Raw genomic sequence first — 17105 nt, forward strand, 5'->3', positions numbered from 1 at the left:
GCGTGTGTGTGTGTACCTTTGTGATGGATGTGAACACCTTCTCCAGGACAGGGTTGGGTGTGGCTCGCCAGTGGACTGAGGCAGCGTGGATATGCAAGAGGAAGAAGGCACATGGACTGGCTATGAACCTGAAGGAAAACCAGCAGTAGAAGCCCTATCAGTGAAACCCTATCAGAAAACACACAGCCTATCTGTACCTTATTGGTTTTTAGTATATAAACGATGCACATCATCATCACTTACAGATGGACTCATAAGTATGGATGAATATCAGTGAAGGAAGCCTTATCGGAACACAAAGTTCAGTATCATTTTGTATTCTTCACAATTTAGTGCACACTGCTTCCATTCTCATCGGTGTACTTATATATATATTATTTATTTATTTATTTATATATGTATTCACACAATGGCTGACATGACTTGTTGGATATACTTGTTTTTATTATGTATATCTGCCATTTCGATAACTGTCCAACACCGGCCAAAAGACAGAGGGAAGAGATGAAATATACTGTTACTAATAAACCATTTAAGAAAAAAAAGCAGAACTGTCAAAACATTTTATGTGTCAGGACAAGAGGCCAGGAAGAGAGTAGAGATGAAATATCACGTCATATGCATAACTAGATTGGCACGGCATCGGTGAGTTCTGCATACAATAGAGTACAGGCAAGTGGACTGTCCAAGTGAAGTGTGTTTTCATTAGCACTCAATATGTTAGTGTTCCTTCAGTGTCCTTCAGATCATAGAGAGTATAGATCTAGAGATCATAGAGAGTATAGATCTAGAGATCATAGAGAGTATAGACCTAGAGATCATAGAGAGTATAGATCTAGAGATCATAGAGAGTATAGACCTAGAGATCATAGAGAGTATAGACCTAGAGATCATAGAGAGTATAGATCTAGAGATCATAGAGAGTATAGACCTAGAGATCATAGAGAGTATAGACCTAGAGATCATAGAGAGTATAGACCTAGATATCATAGAGTATAGACCTAGATATCATAGAGAGTATTGACCAAGATATCACAGAGTATAGACCTAGAGATCATAGCAAGTATAGACCTAGAGATCATAGCGAGTATAGGCCTAGAGATCATCGAGAGTATAGACCTAGAGATCGTAGAGAGTATAGACCTAGAGATCATAGAGAGTATAGACCTAGAGATAAGATAGAGTATAGACCTAGAGATAATATAGAGTAATAGACTTAGAGATCATAGCGAGTATAGACCTAGAGATCATTGAGAGTATAGACCTAGATATCATAGAGAGTATAGACCTAGAGATCATAGAGTATAGACCTAGAGATCATAGAGAGTATAGACCTAGATATCATAGAGTATAGACCTAGAGATCATAGAGAGTATAGACCTAGAGATCATAGAGAGTATAGACCTAGAGATCATAGAGAGTATAGACCTAGAGATCATAGAGTATAGACCTAGAGATCATAGAGAGTATAGACCTAGAGATAATAGAGAGTATAGACCTAGAGATCATAGAAAGTATAGACCTAGAGATCATAGAGAGTATAGACCTAGATATCATAGAGTATAGACCTAGATATCATAGAGTATAGACCTAGAGATCATAGAGATCATAGAGTATAGACCTAGAGATCATAGAGTATAGACCTAGAGATCATAGAGAGTATAGACCTAGATATCATAGAGTATAGACCTAGATATCATAGAGTATAGACCTAGAGATCATAGAGAGTATAGACCTAGATATCATAGAGAGTATAGACCTAGAGATCATAGAGAGTATAGACCTAGAGATCATAGCGAGTATAGACCCTAGATATCAGAGAGTATAGCCCTAGATATCACAGAGAGTATAGACCTAGAGATCATAGCGAGTATAGACCTAGAGATCATGGCATAGAGAACATAGAGCGAAGCGACATACTCAGTAATGGTGAAATGTGTTTTCAATAGCACTCCATCTGCTTGTGTTGCTTGTCCTTTGTCATTATAGCTTGGACTGTTTACAGTTGAAAATCATACCAATAGTAATCAAAAAACAGACAGAAAACACACTCGTCTAACAGATTCAAACCCCTTTGACCCAGCCATTCCAACATTGGTTAGCCTACTGTGTGGATAAGTCAGTAGTCTACATTAAAGGTTAGCCACACTGTGGGTAAGCCAGAAAACACACAACAGAGGTTAACTGTGGTAAGCCAGAAGTCTAGAGTAGAGCAAGTGGTGTGGTATTGTAGGGTGGTAGCCTGGTCCCAGATATGTAAATGTACAGTGACCAGGAAGTTGGCGACACTGCATATAGCTCTGAGATCGGGCTAAATGAAGGGGAACTGTGGTGGAATCTAACACTACACGCCCGGTTTGGCAGTCATTCAGCCAGCCAGAGTAGTGTGGTTGATTAGAATGTGAGAAGAAAAAAAAAACAGCCCTTATTAATCTGATCTTGTTTCTGAAACGACTCCGACCAGTTTGTGTGAAAAAAAATAATAAAAAAAATCCCCCTCCCCCCCTCTTTCCTCCTGTCATTCCAGTTCACAAGCTATGAAAAATATGACTATTGTCCAAACACACTGCATTGGGGTGAAAAACTAGAGGGGAAAACACACTTCGGTTTCACCTTGTGTTAAACATGAGTCCATAAGGTATGAAGCTGTATCTACCATGTCGATCAGAAGTCACGAGGCCCTATTTCAGTGAGATGAAACACGGAAACACTGAATTACAACAGATGTAATGAAAAGAGCTGACACGATTCGCTATGCTAACCTGACACACATCCCCTGATCACATCTGTTCTACACTATACATTTTTTATCTCAACATTCTGTAACGAGGAACCAACATGAACAGGACAGACACCAGGGCGTTCCTGTTTTATCAAATGTCCGTTATTTACATCACAGGGTAAACTAGTTTATTATCAGTGTTTACATTATAGGGTAAACTAGTTGAATTATCAGTGTTTACACCACAGGGTAAACTAGTTGAATTATCAGTGTTTACATCACAGGGTAAACTAGTTTATTAGGTGTTTAAATAGGGTAAACTAGTTGAATTATCAGTGTTTACACTATAGGGTAAACTAGTTGAATTATCAGTAAACTAAACTAGTTGAATTATCAGTGTTTACACTATAGGGTAAACTAGTTGAATTATCAGTGTTTACACTATAGGGTAAACTAGTTTATTATCAGTGTTTATACCATGAGTAAACTAGTTTATTATCAGTGTTTATCCATAGAGTAAACTGTTTATTATCAGTGTTTACACCACAGGGTAAACTAGTTGAATTATCAGTGTTTACACTATAGGGTAAACTAGTTGAATTATCAGTGTTTACACCACAGGGTAAACTAGTTGAATTATCAGTGTTTACACTATAGGGTAAACTAGTTGAATTATCAGTGTTTACACTATAGGGTAAACTAGTTGAATTATCAGTGTTTACACTATAGGGTAAACTAGTTGAATTATCAGTGTTTACACTATAGGGTAAACTAGTTTATTAGCAGTGTTTATACCCTAGAGTAAACTAGTTTATTATCAGTGTTTACACCACAGGGTAAACTAGTTGAATTATCAGTGTTTACACTATAGGGTAAACTAGTTGAATTATCAGTGTTTACACTATAGGGTAAACTAGTTGAATTATCAGTGTTTACACTATAGGGTAAACTAGGTTATTATCAGTGTTTACATCACAGGGTAAACTAGTTGAATTATCAGTGTTTACACTATAGGGTAAACTAGGTTATAATCAGTGTTTACACCACAGGGTAAACTAGTTGAATTATCAGTGTTTATACCCTAGAGTAAACTAGTTTATTATCAGTGTTTACACCACAGGGTAAACTAGTTGAATTATCAGTGTTTACACTATAGGGTAAACTAGGTTATAATCAGTGTTTACACCACAGGGTAAACTAGTTGAATTATCAGTGTTTACACTATAGGGTAAACTAGGTTATAATCAGTGTTTACACCACAGGGTAAACTAGTTGAATTATCAGTGTTTACACTATAGGGTAAACCAGTTTATTAGCAGTGTTTACACTATAGGGTAAACTAGTTTATTATCAGTGTTTACACTATAGGATAAACTAGTTTATTATCAGTGTTTACACTATAGGGTAAACTAGGTTATTATCAGTGTTTACACTATAGGGTAAACTAGTTTATTAGCAGTGGTTGCACCACAGGGTAAACTAGTTGAATTATCAGTGTTTACACTATAGGGTAAACTAGGTTATAATCAGTGTTTACACTATAGGGTAAACTAGGTTATTATCAGTGTTTACACTATAGGGTAAACTAGTTTATTAGCAGTGGTTGCACCACAGGGTAAACTAGTTGAATTATAAGTGTTTACACCACAGGGTAAACTAGTTGAATTATCAGTGTTTACACTATAGGGTAAACTAGGTTATTATCAGTGTTTACATCACAGGGTAAACTAGTTGAATTATCAGTGTTTACACTATAGGGTAAACTAGGTTATTATCAGTGTTTACATCACAGGGTAAACTAGTTGAATTATCAGTGTTTACACTATAGGGTAAACTAGGTTATAATCAGTGTTTACATCACAGGGTAAACTAGTTTATTATCAGTGTTTATACCATAGAGTAAAGTAGTTTATTATCAGTGTTTACACTATAGGGTAAACTAGTTTATTAGCAGTGTTTATACCCTAGAGTAAAGTAGTTTATTATCAGTGTTTACACTATAGGGTGAACTAGTTTATCATCAGTGTTTACACTATAGGGTAAACTAGGTTATTATCAGTGTTTACATCAGTGTAAACTAGTTTATAATCAGGTATTCACACCACTGAGAGTAAACTAGTTGAATTGTCAGTGTTTATGCGATAGGCCAGGCTATAAGTTCAAATCTCAGTTTGCTTTACCGCCTAGTGTCTAGTTTACGCCAATAATTTGGACACAACAGTTTAATGTAGCTTACATCCTTATGTATAATGTGCATTGAAGCCTCGGGGAGCATTACACGTGATACCGAGATGATTCTCGATCTGTTCAGTATGTTGATATGTGCTCTGACTGACAGAGTCTTCACCCGAGTGGGAGTTGTCTCCTCCTTAAGATGTCTTATCTCGCTCAGTGAATTAAGGCCTACAGCTTCCATCGCTGAGTCAAGAGTCAGACAGCAAACATTTTGTCACTGACACAGTTTGCGGTCCTATGATTCTGGCACCCAACAGCGTTACTAGATATTGCCTAGCGTAGTTTATGTACACTGTATTTATCCAGGTTGTATCTCCTTGTGAGGCCAAGTACTTAGGTAAAAATACTTTCAAGTACTTAAGTAGTTACTGGGACATCTGTACTTCAGTTTACTATGTATTTTTCTGACTACTTTTACTCTGCTACATTCCTAAAGAAAATATATACTTTTTACTCCCATACTGACACTAAAAAGTACTCGTTACATTTAGAACGCTCAGACAGGACAGTAAAATAGTCAAATTTACGCACCTATCAACATAACACATTGTGATGCCCACTGCCTCTGATCTGGTGGATTCACTAAATAAAAATACTGATGTTTGTAAATGATGTTGGAGTGTGGCCATCTTTATTTATTATTTTGTTAAATCGGGCTGTCTGGTTTGCTTAATATAAGGAATTTAATGTATAGAGGTGGCAGGGTAGCCTAGTGGTTAGAGCTTTGGACTAGTAACCGGAAGGTTGCAAGTTCAAACCCCCGAGCTGACAAGGTACAAATCTGTTGTTCTGCCCCTGAACAGGCAGTTAACCCACTAGGCTGTCATTGAAAATAAGAATTTGTTCTTAACTGGTTTGCCTAGTAAAATAAATAAAAGCATTAATAAGTTTTATATTAAGGTGTCTTTACTTTTACTCAAGTATTACAATTGATTACTTTTCCACCCCTGGCTAACTGTAATCTCAGTTGGAAAGAGAACAGTTTTAGGGTTACTACTACAACTGGTCTCCTGATGGTTACTACTATAACTGGTCTCCTCATAGTTACTACTATAACTGGTCTCCTCATAGTTACTACTACAACTGGTCTCCTGATGGTTACTACTACAACTGGTCTCCTCATAGTTACTACTACAACTGGTCTCCTGATGGTTACTACTACAACTGGTCTCCTGATGGTTACTACTACAACTGGTCTCCTGATGGTTTCTAATACAACTGGTCCACTGATGGTTACTACTATAACTGGTCTCCTACTTGGCTTACTGGTCTCCTGAAGTACTGGTCTCCTGATGGTTATAAAAACTACTATAACTGGTCTCCTGATGGTTACACTATAACTGGTTTCCTGATGGTTACTACTATAACTGGTCTCATTAAACCAGGCAAGCTCAATCAAGGTCTCCTCAAGAAACTACTATTGAACTGGTCTCCTGTTGGAAGTTACTACTATAACTGGTCTCCCATAGTTACTACTATAACTGGTCTCCTGATGGTTACTAGTGCTGAAACTACTATGGTTACTAGTAACTGGTCTCCTCATAGTTACTACTAGAGCAGCAACTGGTCCACCTGATGGTTAGTCCAGCAAGCTAGCTGGTCTCCTCTGAGCTGGTCCTACACAACTGGTCTCTGTCTCTCTCTGGTTTCTAATACAACTGGTCCACTGATGGCTACATGCTGCTAAGCAGACTTGGCTTCAAGTACTATTCTAAACATAAAAAAATGTCAAGCCTGCCTGAAGTGCCAGAAGGGAGGGGTTTCCAGTGTTGGGACTATTCTAATTGGTTCATTAAACCAGGCAAGCTCAATCAAGCCCAAAGAAACTACTATTGAAAATACATCCTGTTGGAAGCCAGGTCTGTTGCCAAGAGACAGAGGCAGTGCTGAAACTACAACAGTTTGTAAATCCTGTGACAGTCAACAATATCTGAGAGCAGCAACAGTGGTGGGAGCCACCTGAGCTAGTCCAGCAAGCTAGCTGTCTCTCTCTGAGCTAGTCCGGCAAGCTAGCTGTCTCTCTCTGAGCTAGTCCAGCAAGCTAGCTGTCTCTCTCTGAGCTAGTCCGGCAAGCTAGCTGTCTCTCTCTGAGCTAGTCCGGCAAGCTAGCGGTCTCTCTCTGAGCTAGTCCGGCAAACTAGCTGTCTCTCTCTGAGCTAGTCCAGCAAGCTAGCTGTCTCTCTCTGAGCTAGTCCGCCAAGCTAGCGGTCTCTCTCTGAGCTAGTCCGGCAAGCTAGCTGTCTCTCTCTGAGCCAGTCCAGCAAACTAGCTGTCTCTCTCTGAGCCAGTCCAGCAAGCTAGCTGTCTTTCTCTGAGCTAGTCCGGCAAGCTAGCGGTCTCTCTCTGAGCTAGTCCGGCAAGCTAGCTGTCTCTCTCTTGAGCTAGTCCGGCAAGCTACCTGTCTCTCTCTGAGCTAGTCCGGCAAGCTAGCGGTCTCTCTCTGAGCTAGTCCGGCAAGCTAGCTGTCTCTCTCTTGAGCTAGTCCGGCAAGCTACCTGTCTCTCTCTGAGCTAGTCCGGCAAGCTAGCGGTCTCTCTCTGAGCTAGTCCGGCAAGCTAGCGGTCTCTCTCTGAGCTAGTCCGGCAAGCTAGCGGTTTCTCTCTGAGCTCGTCCGGCAAGCTAGCTGTCTCTGACTGTATGGCAGTTGAAAAAACGTTCAATAAACCACAAAATGAATGTAGCCTAAAGGTGTGCGTACATGAGAAAGAGTGTAAAGAGATGTTGAATGAACTGATGGATGCTCTGTTTACATAAAAGAGGGTATTAGCCAAGCCAAATCAGTTCAGTAGAAAAGGATTAGGTAAAGACATGTTTTAGGCCAAAACAGTCTGAAACTGTTTTTTTTGTTTGTTGCTTAATCCTCCTCACAGAGAAAAGGTTTCCAAGGTACAGGTTAAAGACAAATATGTTGCAACAGAGATAATCATACTTCATGTGTCATTATTGGCACAGTTCAAGTTCATGAATTGGCTTATAAATTAACTGGCCTACAAAAACTGAACTTTCAACACAATCAACTTCTGTTCTAGACCGTGATTATGTGCCAAGTGAATGTGATGATTGGCTACTTCACAACTTCCAGTAACAATCCCTTATTCACCTGAGAGGTGAGGAAGGACTAAGGTCCCTTATTCCCCTGAGAGGTGAGGAAGGACTAAGGTCCCTTATTCCCCTGAGAGGTGAGGAAGGACTAAGGTCCCTTATTTCTAGAAACAAACCCTTATTCCCCTGAGAGGTGAGTAAGGACTAAGGTCCCTTATTCCCCTGAGAGGTGAGGAAGGACTAAGGTCCCTTATTCCCTTGAGAGGTGAGTAAGGACTAAGGTCCCTTATTCCCCTGAGAGGTGAGGAAGGACTAAGGTCCCTTATTCCCCTGAGAGGTGAGGAAGGACTAAGGTCCCTTATTTCTAGAAACAAACCCTTATTCCCCTGAGAGGTGAGGAAGGACTAAGGTCCCTTATTCCCCTGAGAGGTGAGGAAGGACTCAGGTCCCTTATTCCCCTGAGAGGTGAGGAAGGACTAAGGTCCCTTATTCCCCTGAGAAGGACTAAGGTCCCTTATTCCCCTGAGAGGTGAGGAAGGACTAAGGTCCCTTATTCCCCTGAGAGGTGAGGAAGGACTAAGGTCCCTTATTCCCCTGAGAGGTGAGGAAGGACTAAGGTCCCTTATTCCCCTGAGAGGTGAGGAAGGACTAAGGTCCCTTATTCCCCTGAGAGGTGAGGAAGGACTAAGGTCCCTTATTCCCCTGAGAGGTGAGGAAGGACTAAGGTCCCTTATTCCCCTGAGAGGTGAGGAAGGACTAAGGTCCCTTATTTCTAGAAACAAACCCTTATTCCCCTGAGAGGTGAGGAAGGACTAGTCAAAGCAAGTTTATACCAGAAGCTAATTAAACAGAAAATGAACCCTCCTCTCTCATTCATGACAAATAGGCCTAGTTCCTAGTTCCCACATAGATGTGACGAGTCCCAACCCAACCCATGACACATAGGCTAGGGCAGGGTTCTGCAATCCTCTTCCTGGAGAGCTAATCTCCTGAAGGTTTTCACTCCAATACCACCTGTCACTAAACCTGATTCAGTTTATCAACCAGCTAAATTATTACAATCAGGTGTGCTAGATTAGGGTTGGAGTGTAAAAACCTACAGGAGGGTAGCTCTCCGGGAACAGGGTTGTAGAGACCTGGGCTAGGCTATATACTGTATGTCGGTCCCCAACCAGGCCTGAGGCTGTTTGGTAATGATGATAAGCTCTTTAGGTATGGATGGGCGTACTGTCTGTCTGTCATACTGGTAATGGACTGATTTGTGATCCTGCAGCCCTGATGTGTCCGTTTCTCAGTGACAAAGGGTCTGTTATAACCAGTATATAACGGTTTATAACTGTTTTACTCCCCACCATGTCTATAGCCATGATTGCTGAGCATGGTTTGAATTAAAAGGCAACCTGGACTGGAGATTGTGGGACGTGTGCTTTCTAAAGAAAATAACTTTGTAATAACTGACCCTGACAATACAGGCCATAGGCCAGCTCTGAGAACTGCCTGCAAAAGTTGTCGTCAAGTTGTTGTACTGTCACTGTCGGCCATAGATATTATATCAATGGATAATGAGCTTATTTTCAATATCTATTGTTAGATGCTTTGTATGAGTTGGCTTGCCCCAGTGCTCTCACTAGGACAGGGGTAGACAACTAGATTTTGCAGCGGGACTATGTTTGTCCGAGCGGATGGTAAAGAGGCTGGAACATAATTAGAATAACTTGTACACTCAATTTGACCACAAGAAAGCCCAAAAGGAGGTTGTATTTGAAAATAACATACTCCTTTCCTACCTTGATTACATTGAGATACGATCACATATGTCTCTTTTTATTTGTGGGAATACTGGGAACAGATTAAAAAATATATTGGTGATTTTACAGTTGTTGTTTTTCTTTTAACCCAAAAAGTTTAAACTTTGGAAGACCAAAGAAAAACACTTGAGGAACGGCTTTGGCCCGGACGCCAGCTGTTGCCGACCCCTGCCCTACGAAGTAGCAAGCAGCTAGAGGTTCGCGTAGCTAGCATAAGGCTGACATGGATGGACAACCATAGAGATCCTATTAAATCATAAATCTATGGGACTACCCCCCCCAAAAAATACGATGGCAAGGACATTTTTATATATCTCAATCGAAGACTCGTGCGTGCATATACGTCCGGGCGGGTGTTATCTTCAAGAAAGAGTTGATAAAAGAAAACACGAGGGAAAAAACGTCATGGTAACATGACTTAGAAAAGCAAAATAGTGCGTACCTCTCAAATAGTATTCTAACAGCAAAGATCCCCACAGCCAACGGTAAGGCAGAGAGTAAGTGCCCGGCTTTTGGATACTCCACCCCGGGCGCTGGGTCAGCAAGATCCGCCCAAGTCACATTATGTGGGAGCCAAAACCTCTCGTTCCAAAACCACACTGAAAGAGCAGCCATGATCACCAAAAGTGGCTTCGATTTAAGAAATGTAATCCTCTGGAGAAAAAATAAAACGAGGGAAACGTTTCCACCGCCCTTCCTTTGAGGACTGGGTATTGGATAAGACTAGAAACGTTTTGTTGTCCGTGATAGAATTGTTGGATGGATGAAATTAAAAAGGCCTCACAGCAGAGCAATCATCAAAGACAGTCCAGAAAGAACAAAGATTTTTTTTTTTTTACTAAAAAAGACTACAGCTTGTGGTTTAAGATGGGAAGAAATGTGGGCAGAACAAACGAGAAGGTGGGCAGAGCCAAGCATGAGCTAGCGAGATCCTATTGGCTCGTTCTAGCAACAGGGAACGCCTACTCTATGAAGTGCGCATGTGCAAGAACTCAATTCTCCTTTGCACTCCTTCTAAACAAGGCAATTCTTTAACACTTTGGCAAAGGGTAAACGTCTACATAACATATTCCACTGTGTTCGTCACATATTCTAGTTTTGGGAAGATAAACCTGTATTGAGATCAAATGTTTCATCGACGAGAAAACTATCAGAATATCGGCCAGAATCCAATTCAATTAAATTCAATGGGCTTTATTGGCATGGGAAACGTGTGTTAACATTGCCAACATTGTTAACGTAGGCCAGAATCCATCTCATTCCATCTTCTCCCACCGCCGGGCACTGGGCTTCCTCTCACTACCATATTTGGAAGTGAGTGGAGACTCCAGGCTGATGCTTCACATTTATACGTCATGTGAAATAGATTTCTCATTGTTCTGTCTGTGGTATGAAGATGGCGACGTTGGCTAGCCAAACTGCGCATGTGGTGCAAGCCGTTAAATATAAAGCACTTATTCAATACAAAGTTGTTTTTGACGAAAATTAAAACGTGTCAATTTGTCACATTCACGAGGTTGGAGTAATAACATGTTCAACTACTTAAGACACTGGCTTGAATATAGGTTCTCCCTTTAGATTTCGAGAAAATTAACAACTAAGAAATACTTTTTCACTTCTCTCATTGACTTCGCAAATTTCAAACCCTGGCCTGGTCTTCTTGGTCTGTTTAGCAAGCGTTCCCGGTGGTCTAGCAACGTTGTGCCTCTGGGTTTATAAACTGTGATATTACTGATGGAACGTTCACTATTACTTTTCCAACCAGATAGACTAGTGTCTTTCTTATCGTAATAAGAATAAGAGCACCTCCTCCCAGCTGTCCACTGCACTGAGGCTAGGAAACACTGTCACCACTGATAAATCCACAATAATTGCGAATTTAAATAAGCATATTTCTATGGCTGGCCATGCATTCCACCTGGCCACCCCTACCCTGGTCAACAGCCCTGCACCCCCCACAGCAACTTGCAAAAGCCTCCCCCATTTCTCCTTCACCGAAATCCAGATAGCTGATGTACTGAAAGAGCTGCAAAATCTGGACCCCTACAAATCAGCAGGGCTAGACAATCTGGACCTTCTCTTTCTAAAATTATCAGCCGAAATTGTTGCAACCCCTATTCCTAGCCTGTTCAACCTCTCTTTCATATCGTCTGAGGTTCCCAAAGATTGGAAAGCTGCTGCGGTCATCCCCCTCTTCAAAGAGGGAGACACTCTAGACCCAAACTGCTACAGACCTATATCTATCCTACCCTGCTTTTCTAAGGTCTTCGAACGCCAAATTAACAAACAGATCACCGATCATTTCGAATCCCACCATAACTTTTCCGCTATGCAATCTGGTTTCCGAGCTGGTCATTGGTGCACCTCAGCCACGCTCAAGATCCTAAACGATATCATAACCGCCATCGATAAGAGACAATACTGTGCAGCCGTATTCATTGACCTGGCCAAGGCTTTCGACTCTGTCAATCACCACATTCTTATCGGCAGACTCAACAGCCTTGGTTTCTCAAATGACGGCCTCGCCTGGTTCTCCAACTACTTCTCAGACAGAGTTCAGTGTGTCAAATCGGAGGGCCTGTTGTCCGGACCTCTGGCAGTCTCTATGGGGGTGCTACAGGGTTCAATTCTCGGGCCGACTCTCTTCTCTGTATACATCAATTATGTCGCTCTTGCTGCTGGTGATTCCCTGATCCACCTCTATGCAGACGACACCATTCTGTATACTTCTGGCCCTTCTTTGGACACTGTGTTAACTAGCCACCAGATGAGCTTCATTGCCATACAACTCTCCTTCCATGGCATCCAACTGCTCTTAAATGCAAGTAAAACTAAATGCATGCTCTTCAACCGATTGCTGCACGTGTAACAATATAGACGTTACGTCCGTCCCCTCGCCCCGACCTGGGCGCGAACCAGAGACGCTCTGCACACGTCAACAGTCACTCTCGAATATCGTTACCCATCGCTCCACAAAAGCCGCAGCCCTTGCAGAGCAAGTGGAACCACTAATGCAAGGTCTCAGAGCAATTGACGTCACCGCTTGAAACGCCACTAGCACGCACCACCGCTAACTAGCTAGCAATTTCACATCGGCTACAACCGCACCTGCCCACCCGCCCAGCATCACTACTTTGGATGGTTCTGACTTAGAATATGTGGACAACTACAAATACCTAGGTGTCTGGTTAGACTGTAAACTCTCCAATCCAAAATTAAATATAGAATTGCAAATAAAGCATCCTTCACTCATGCTGCCAAACATACCCTCGTAAAACGGACTATCCTACCGATCCTTAACTTAGGCGATGTAGTTTACAAAATAGCCTCCGACACTCTACTCAGCAAACTGGATGCAGTCTATCATAGTGCCATCCGCTTCATCACCAAAGCCCCATATACCACCCACCACTGCGACCTGTATGCTCTAGTCGGCTGTCCCTCGCTACATATTCGTCGCCAAACCCACCTGCTCCAGGTCATCTATAAGTCTTTGCTAGGTAAAGCCCCACATTATCTCAGCTCACTGGTTACCATAGAAACACCCACCCGTAGCAAGCCCTCCAGCAGGTATATTTCACTGGTCATCCCCAAAGCCAACTCCTTCTTTGGCCGCCTTTCCTTCCAGTTCTCTGCTGCCAATACCTGTAACGAACTGCAAAACTCTCTGAAGCTGGAGACTCTTACCTCCCTCACTAGCTTTAAGCTCCAGCTGTCAGAGCAGCTCACAGATCACTGCACCTGTACATGTACTGTGCCCATCTGTAAATAGCCCATCCAACTACCTCACACCCATACTGTTTTTTGTTTGTTTTGCTCTTTTTCATCCCAGTATCTCTACTTACACATTCATCACTCCAGTGTTTAATTGCTAAATTGTAATTATTTCACCACTATGGCCTATTTATTGCCTTCCTCCCTTATCTTACTCCCTTATCTTACCTCATTTGCACACACTGTATACATACTTTTTTTCTCTATTGTGTTATTGACTGTATGTTTGTTTATTCCATGTGTAACTCTGTGTTGTTGTTTGTGTCTCACTGCTTTGCTTTATCTTGGCCAGGACGCAGTGGTACAGTGCCTTGCGAAGGTATTCGGCCCCCTTGAACTTTGCGACCTTTTGCCACATTTCAGGCTTCAAACATAAAGATATTAAATGAAGTGGAACAACATTTATTGGATATTTCAAACTTTTTTAACAAATCAAAAACTGAAAAATTGGGCGTGCAAAATTATTCAGCCCCCTTCAGTTAATACTTTGTAGCGCCACCTTTTGCTGCGATTACAGCTGTAAGTCGCTTGGGGTATGTCTCTATCAGTTTTGCACATCGAGAGACTGAAATTTCTTCCCATTCCTCCTTGCAAAACAGCTCGAGCTCAGTGAGGTTGGATGGAGAGCATTTGTGAACAGCAGTTTTCAGTTCTTCCCACAGATTCTCGATTGGATTCAGGTCTGGACTTTGACTTGGCCATTCTTACACCTGGATATGTTTATTTTTGAACCATTCCATTGTAGATTTTGCTTTATGTTTTGGATCATTGTCTTGTTGGAAGACAAATCTCCGTCCCAGTCTCAGGTCTTTTGCAGACTCCATCAGGTTTTCTTCCAGAATGGTCCTGTATTTGGCTCCATCCATCTTCCCATCAATGTTAACCATCTTCCCTGTCCCTGCTGAAGAAAAGCAGGCCCAAACCATGATGCTGCCACCACCATGTTTGACAGTGGGTATGGTGTGTTCAGGGTGATGAGCTGTGTTGCTTTTACCCCAAACATAACGTTTTGCATTGTTGCCAAAAAGTTCAATTTTGGTTTCATCTGATCAGAGCACCTTCTTCCACATGTTTGGTGTGTCTCCCAGGTGGCTTGTGGCAAACTTTAAACAACACTTTTTATGGATATCTTTAAGAAATGGCTTTCTTCTTGCCACTCTTCCATAAAGGACAGATTTGTGCAATATACGACTGATTGTTGTCCTATGGATAGAGTCTCCCACCTCAGCTGTAGATCTCTGCAGTTCATCCAGAGTGATCATGGGCCTCTTGGCTGCATCTCTGATCAGTCTTCTCCTTGTATGAGCTGAAAGTTTAGAGGGACGGCCAGGTCTTGGTAGATTTGCAGTGGTCTGATACTCCTTCCATTTCAATATTATCGCTTGCACAGTGCTCCTTGGGATGTTTAAAGCTTGGGAAATCTTTTTGTATCCAAATCCGGCTTTAAACTTCTTCACAACAGTATCTCGGACCTGCCTGGTGTGTTCCTTGTTCTTCATGATGCTCTCTGCGCTTTTAACGGACCTCTGAGACTATCACAGTGCAGGTGCATTTATACGGAGACTTGATTACACACAGGTGGATTGTATTTATCATCATTAGTCATTTAGGTCAACATTAGATCATTCAGAGATCCTCACTGAACTTCTGGAGAGAGTTTGCTGCACTGAAAGTAAAGGGGCTGAATAATTTTGCACGCCCAATTTTTCAGTTTTTAATTTGTTAAAAAAGTTTGAAATATCCAATAAATGTCGTTCCACTTCATGATTGTGTCCCACTTGTTGTTGATTCTTTACAAAAAAATACAGTTTTATATCTTTATGTTTGAAGCCTGAAATGTGGCAAAAGGTCGCAAAGTTCAAGGGGGCCGAATACTTTCGCAATGCACTGTAAATGAAAACTTGTCCTCAACTAGCTTACCTGGTTAAATAAAGGTGAAATAATATATATATATACAGTATATCACAAAAGTGAGTCCACCCCTCACATTTTTGTAAATATTTGAGTATATCTTTTCATGTGACAACACTGAAGAACTGACACTTTGCTACAATGTAAAGTAGAGAGTGTACAGCTTGTATAACAGTGTAAATTTGCTGTCGCCTCAAAAATAACTCAACACACAGCCATAAATGTCTAAACCGCTGGCAACAAAAGTGAGTACACCCTTAGGTGTTTACAAAAATGTCAGGGGTGTACTCACTTTTGTGTAATACTGTATATTTAGTAATAGTGTAGAAATAGTGATCCGTGATAAGACATTTTGAGATTAATATCAGTGAAGGTATAATGTGTGTATGTAGAACAATTGTATAATGAAAAAGTCACGTTGTATATCATTGTCTCAAAACCCACCCTCAGAGTTCTCTGTACGAGATGAGGGCTCCACCAGGCGTCCATCGCAACGGAGACATTCTGAAATGCAGTATGATAATAACTGTGGAATAAAAAAGGTCTTATGTCTAATAACACCCACTCCCATTGGTTTAGGCATGTTGAAAACAACCAGTAAAATAATGTATAGATGAAGATGTGTGATGGTCCCTCAGATTCTCAAGAACGTCTACAGATGCACCGTCGAGAGCATCACCGCCTGGTATAGAAACTGCACCGTCCTCGTCCACAAGGCCCTACAGAGCTCCCATGGCATTCTAGACATACACACCAACAAGCGGTGTCTAAGGAAGGCCCGAAAAAAATGTCAGAGACTTCAGCCAACCCTGCCATACATAGACTGTTCTCTCTACTTCTATCCGGCAGATGGCGCCAGAGTATGAAGCCTCGGACAAACAGGCTTCTGCCCCCAAAGCAATGACACTGTTAAACAGATAGACAATAGCTGTCCACCCCCCCTCCACGGACCATGTATTCCGCTCTTTATTCCAGCGATATAGTTATCATGTCTCAGCCTGTATTTCCTCTCCTCTTTTAATTTATTTCTCCTCCTGTTTTGGAATCTCATTGTCATTCCATTTCATAAGCCTACGTATAGACTCTTCTCTCCTATCTCTCTCTCCTATCTCTTATCCCTCAATTTAGCCCCCCTCTCTCTACATCTCCCTCTCTCATCCTCTCACCGTCTCTCTCTCTCTCTGTCTCTCCATCTTTCCCAATCCCATTTCTCCCTCTCCTTCCCTCTCTTTCTTTACCTCTATCCCATCCTCTCTCTCCCTCTCTCTCTATACGCACACTCACAGGTCACTACCCACACAAACAGACACTCTTGCAAATACACACACACACGCGCACACGCACGCACACACACACACCACTTATGCTGCAGCCATACTGTTAACTATTATCATTATTTATCCTGCTACCTGTCACTTTCTAATCCCAGCCTATATATCTACCTCAACATACTCCAGTATCTCTGCACATTGTAAATGTGTTTTCTGGCACTGTCCCATATAGCTTACATTCTCATATTGTTTCTTCCTTTCTTTCTTTTTTTGTAGTTAATACTATTTTGATAGTGAATACTGTTGGGATGGGGTTGATAGTTCATATTGTCACCGTACTTG

At 41.6% G+C, this 17105-nt stretch overlaps 1 protein-coding gene across 1 annotated transcript in view; it reads right to left on the reverse strand.

Moving 5' to 3' along the window:
• Nucleotides 1–10673, reverse strand: part of LOC135540414 (ceramide synthase 5-like) — a 44710-nt gene extending 34037 nt beyond the window's left edge. The window contains exons 1-2 of the mRNA XM_064967036.1: nt 10250–10673; nt 17–128 (exon numbers count right to left, since the gene is read on the reverse strand). Coding sequence (XP_064823108.1) covers nt 17–128; nt 10250–10422 — 285 coding nt within the window. The 5' untranslated portion in view covers nt 10423–10673. The remainder of the gene's footprint in view (nt 1–16; nt 129–10249) is intronic.
• Nucleotides 10674–17105: the final 6432 nt, after the last annotated feature.

The sequence above is a fragment of the Oncorhynchus masou genome, chromosome 5 (assembly GCF_036934945.1).
Source record: "Oncorhynchus masou masou isolate Uvic2021 chromosome 5, UVic_Omas_1.1, whole genome shotgun sequence".
Classification (NCBI taxonomy): domain Eukaryota; kingdom Metazoa; phylum Chordata; class Actinopteri; order Salmoniformes; family Salmonidae; genus Oncorhynchus; species Oncorhynchus masou.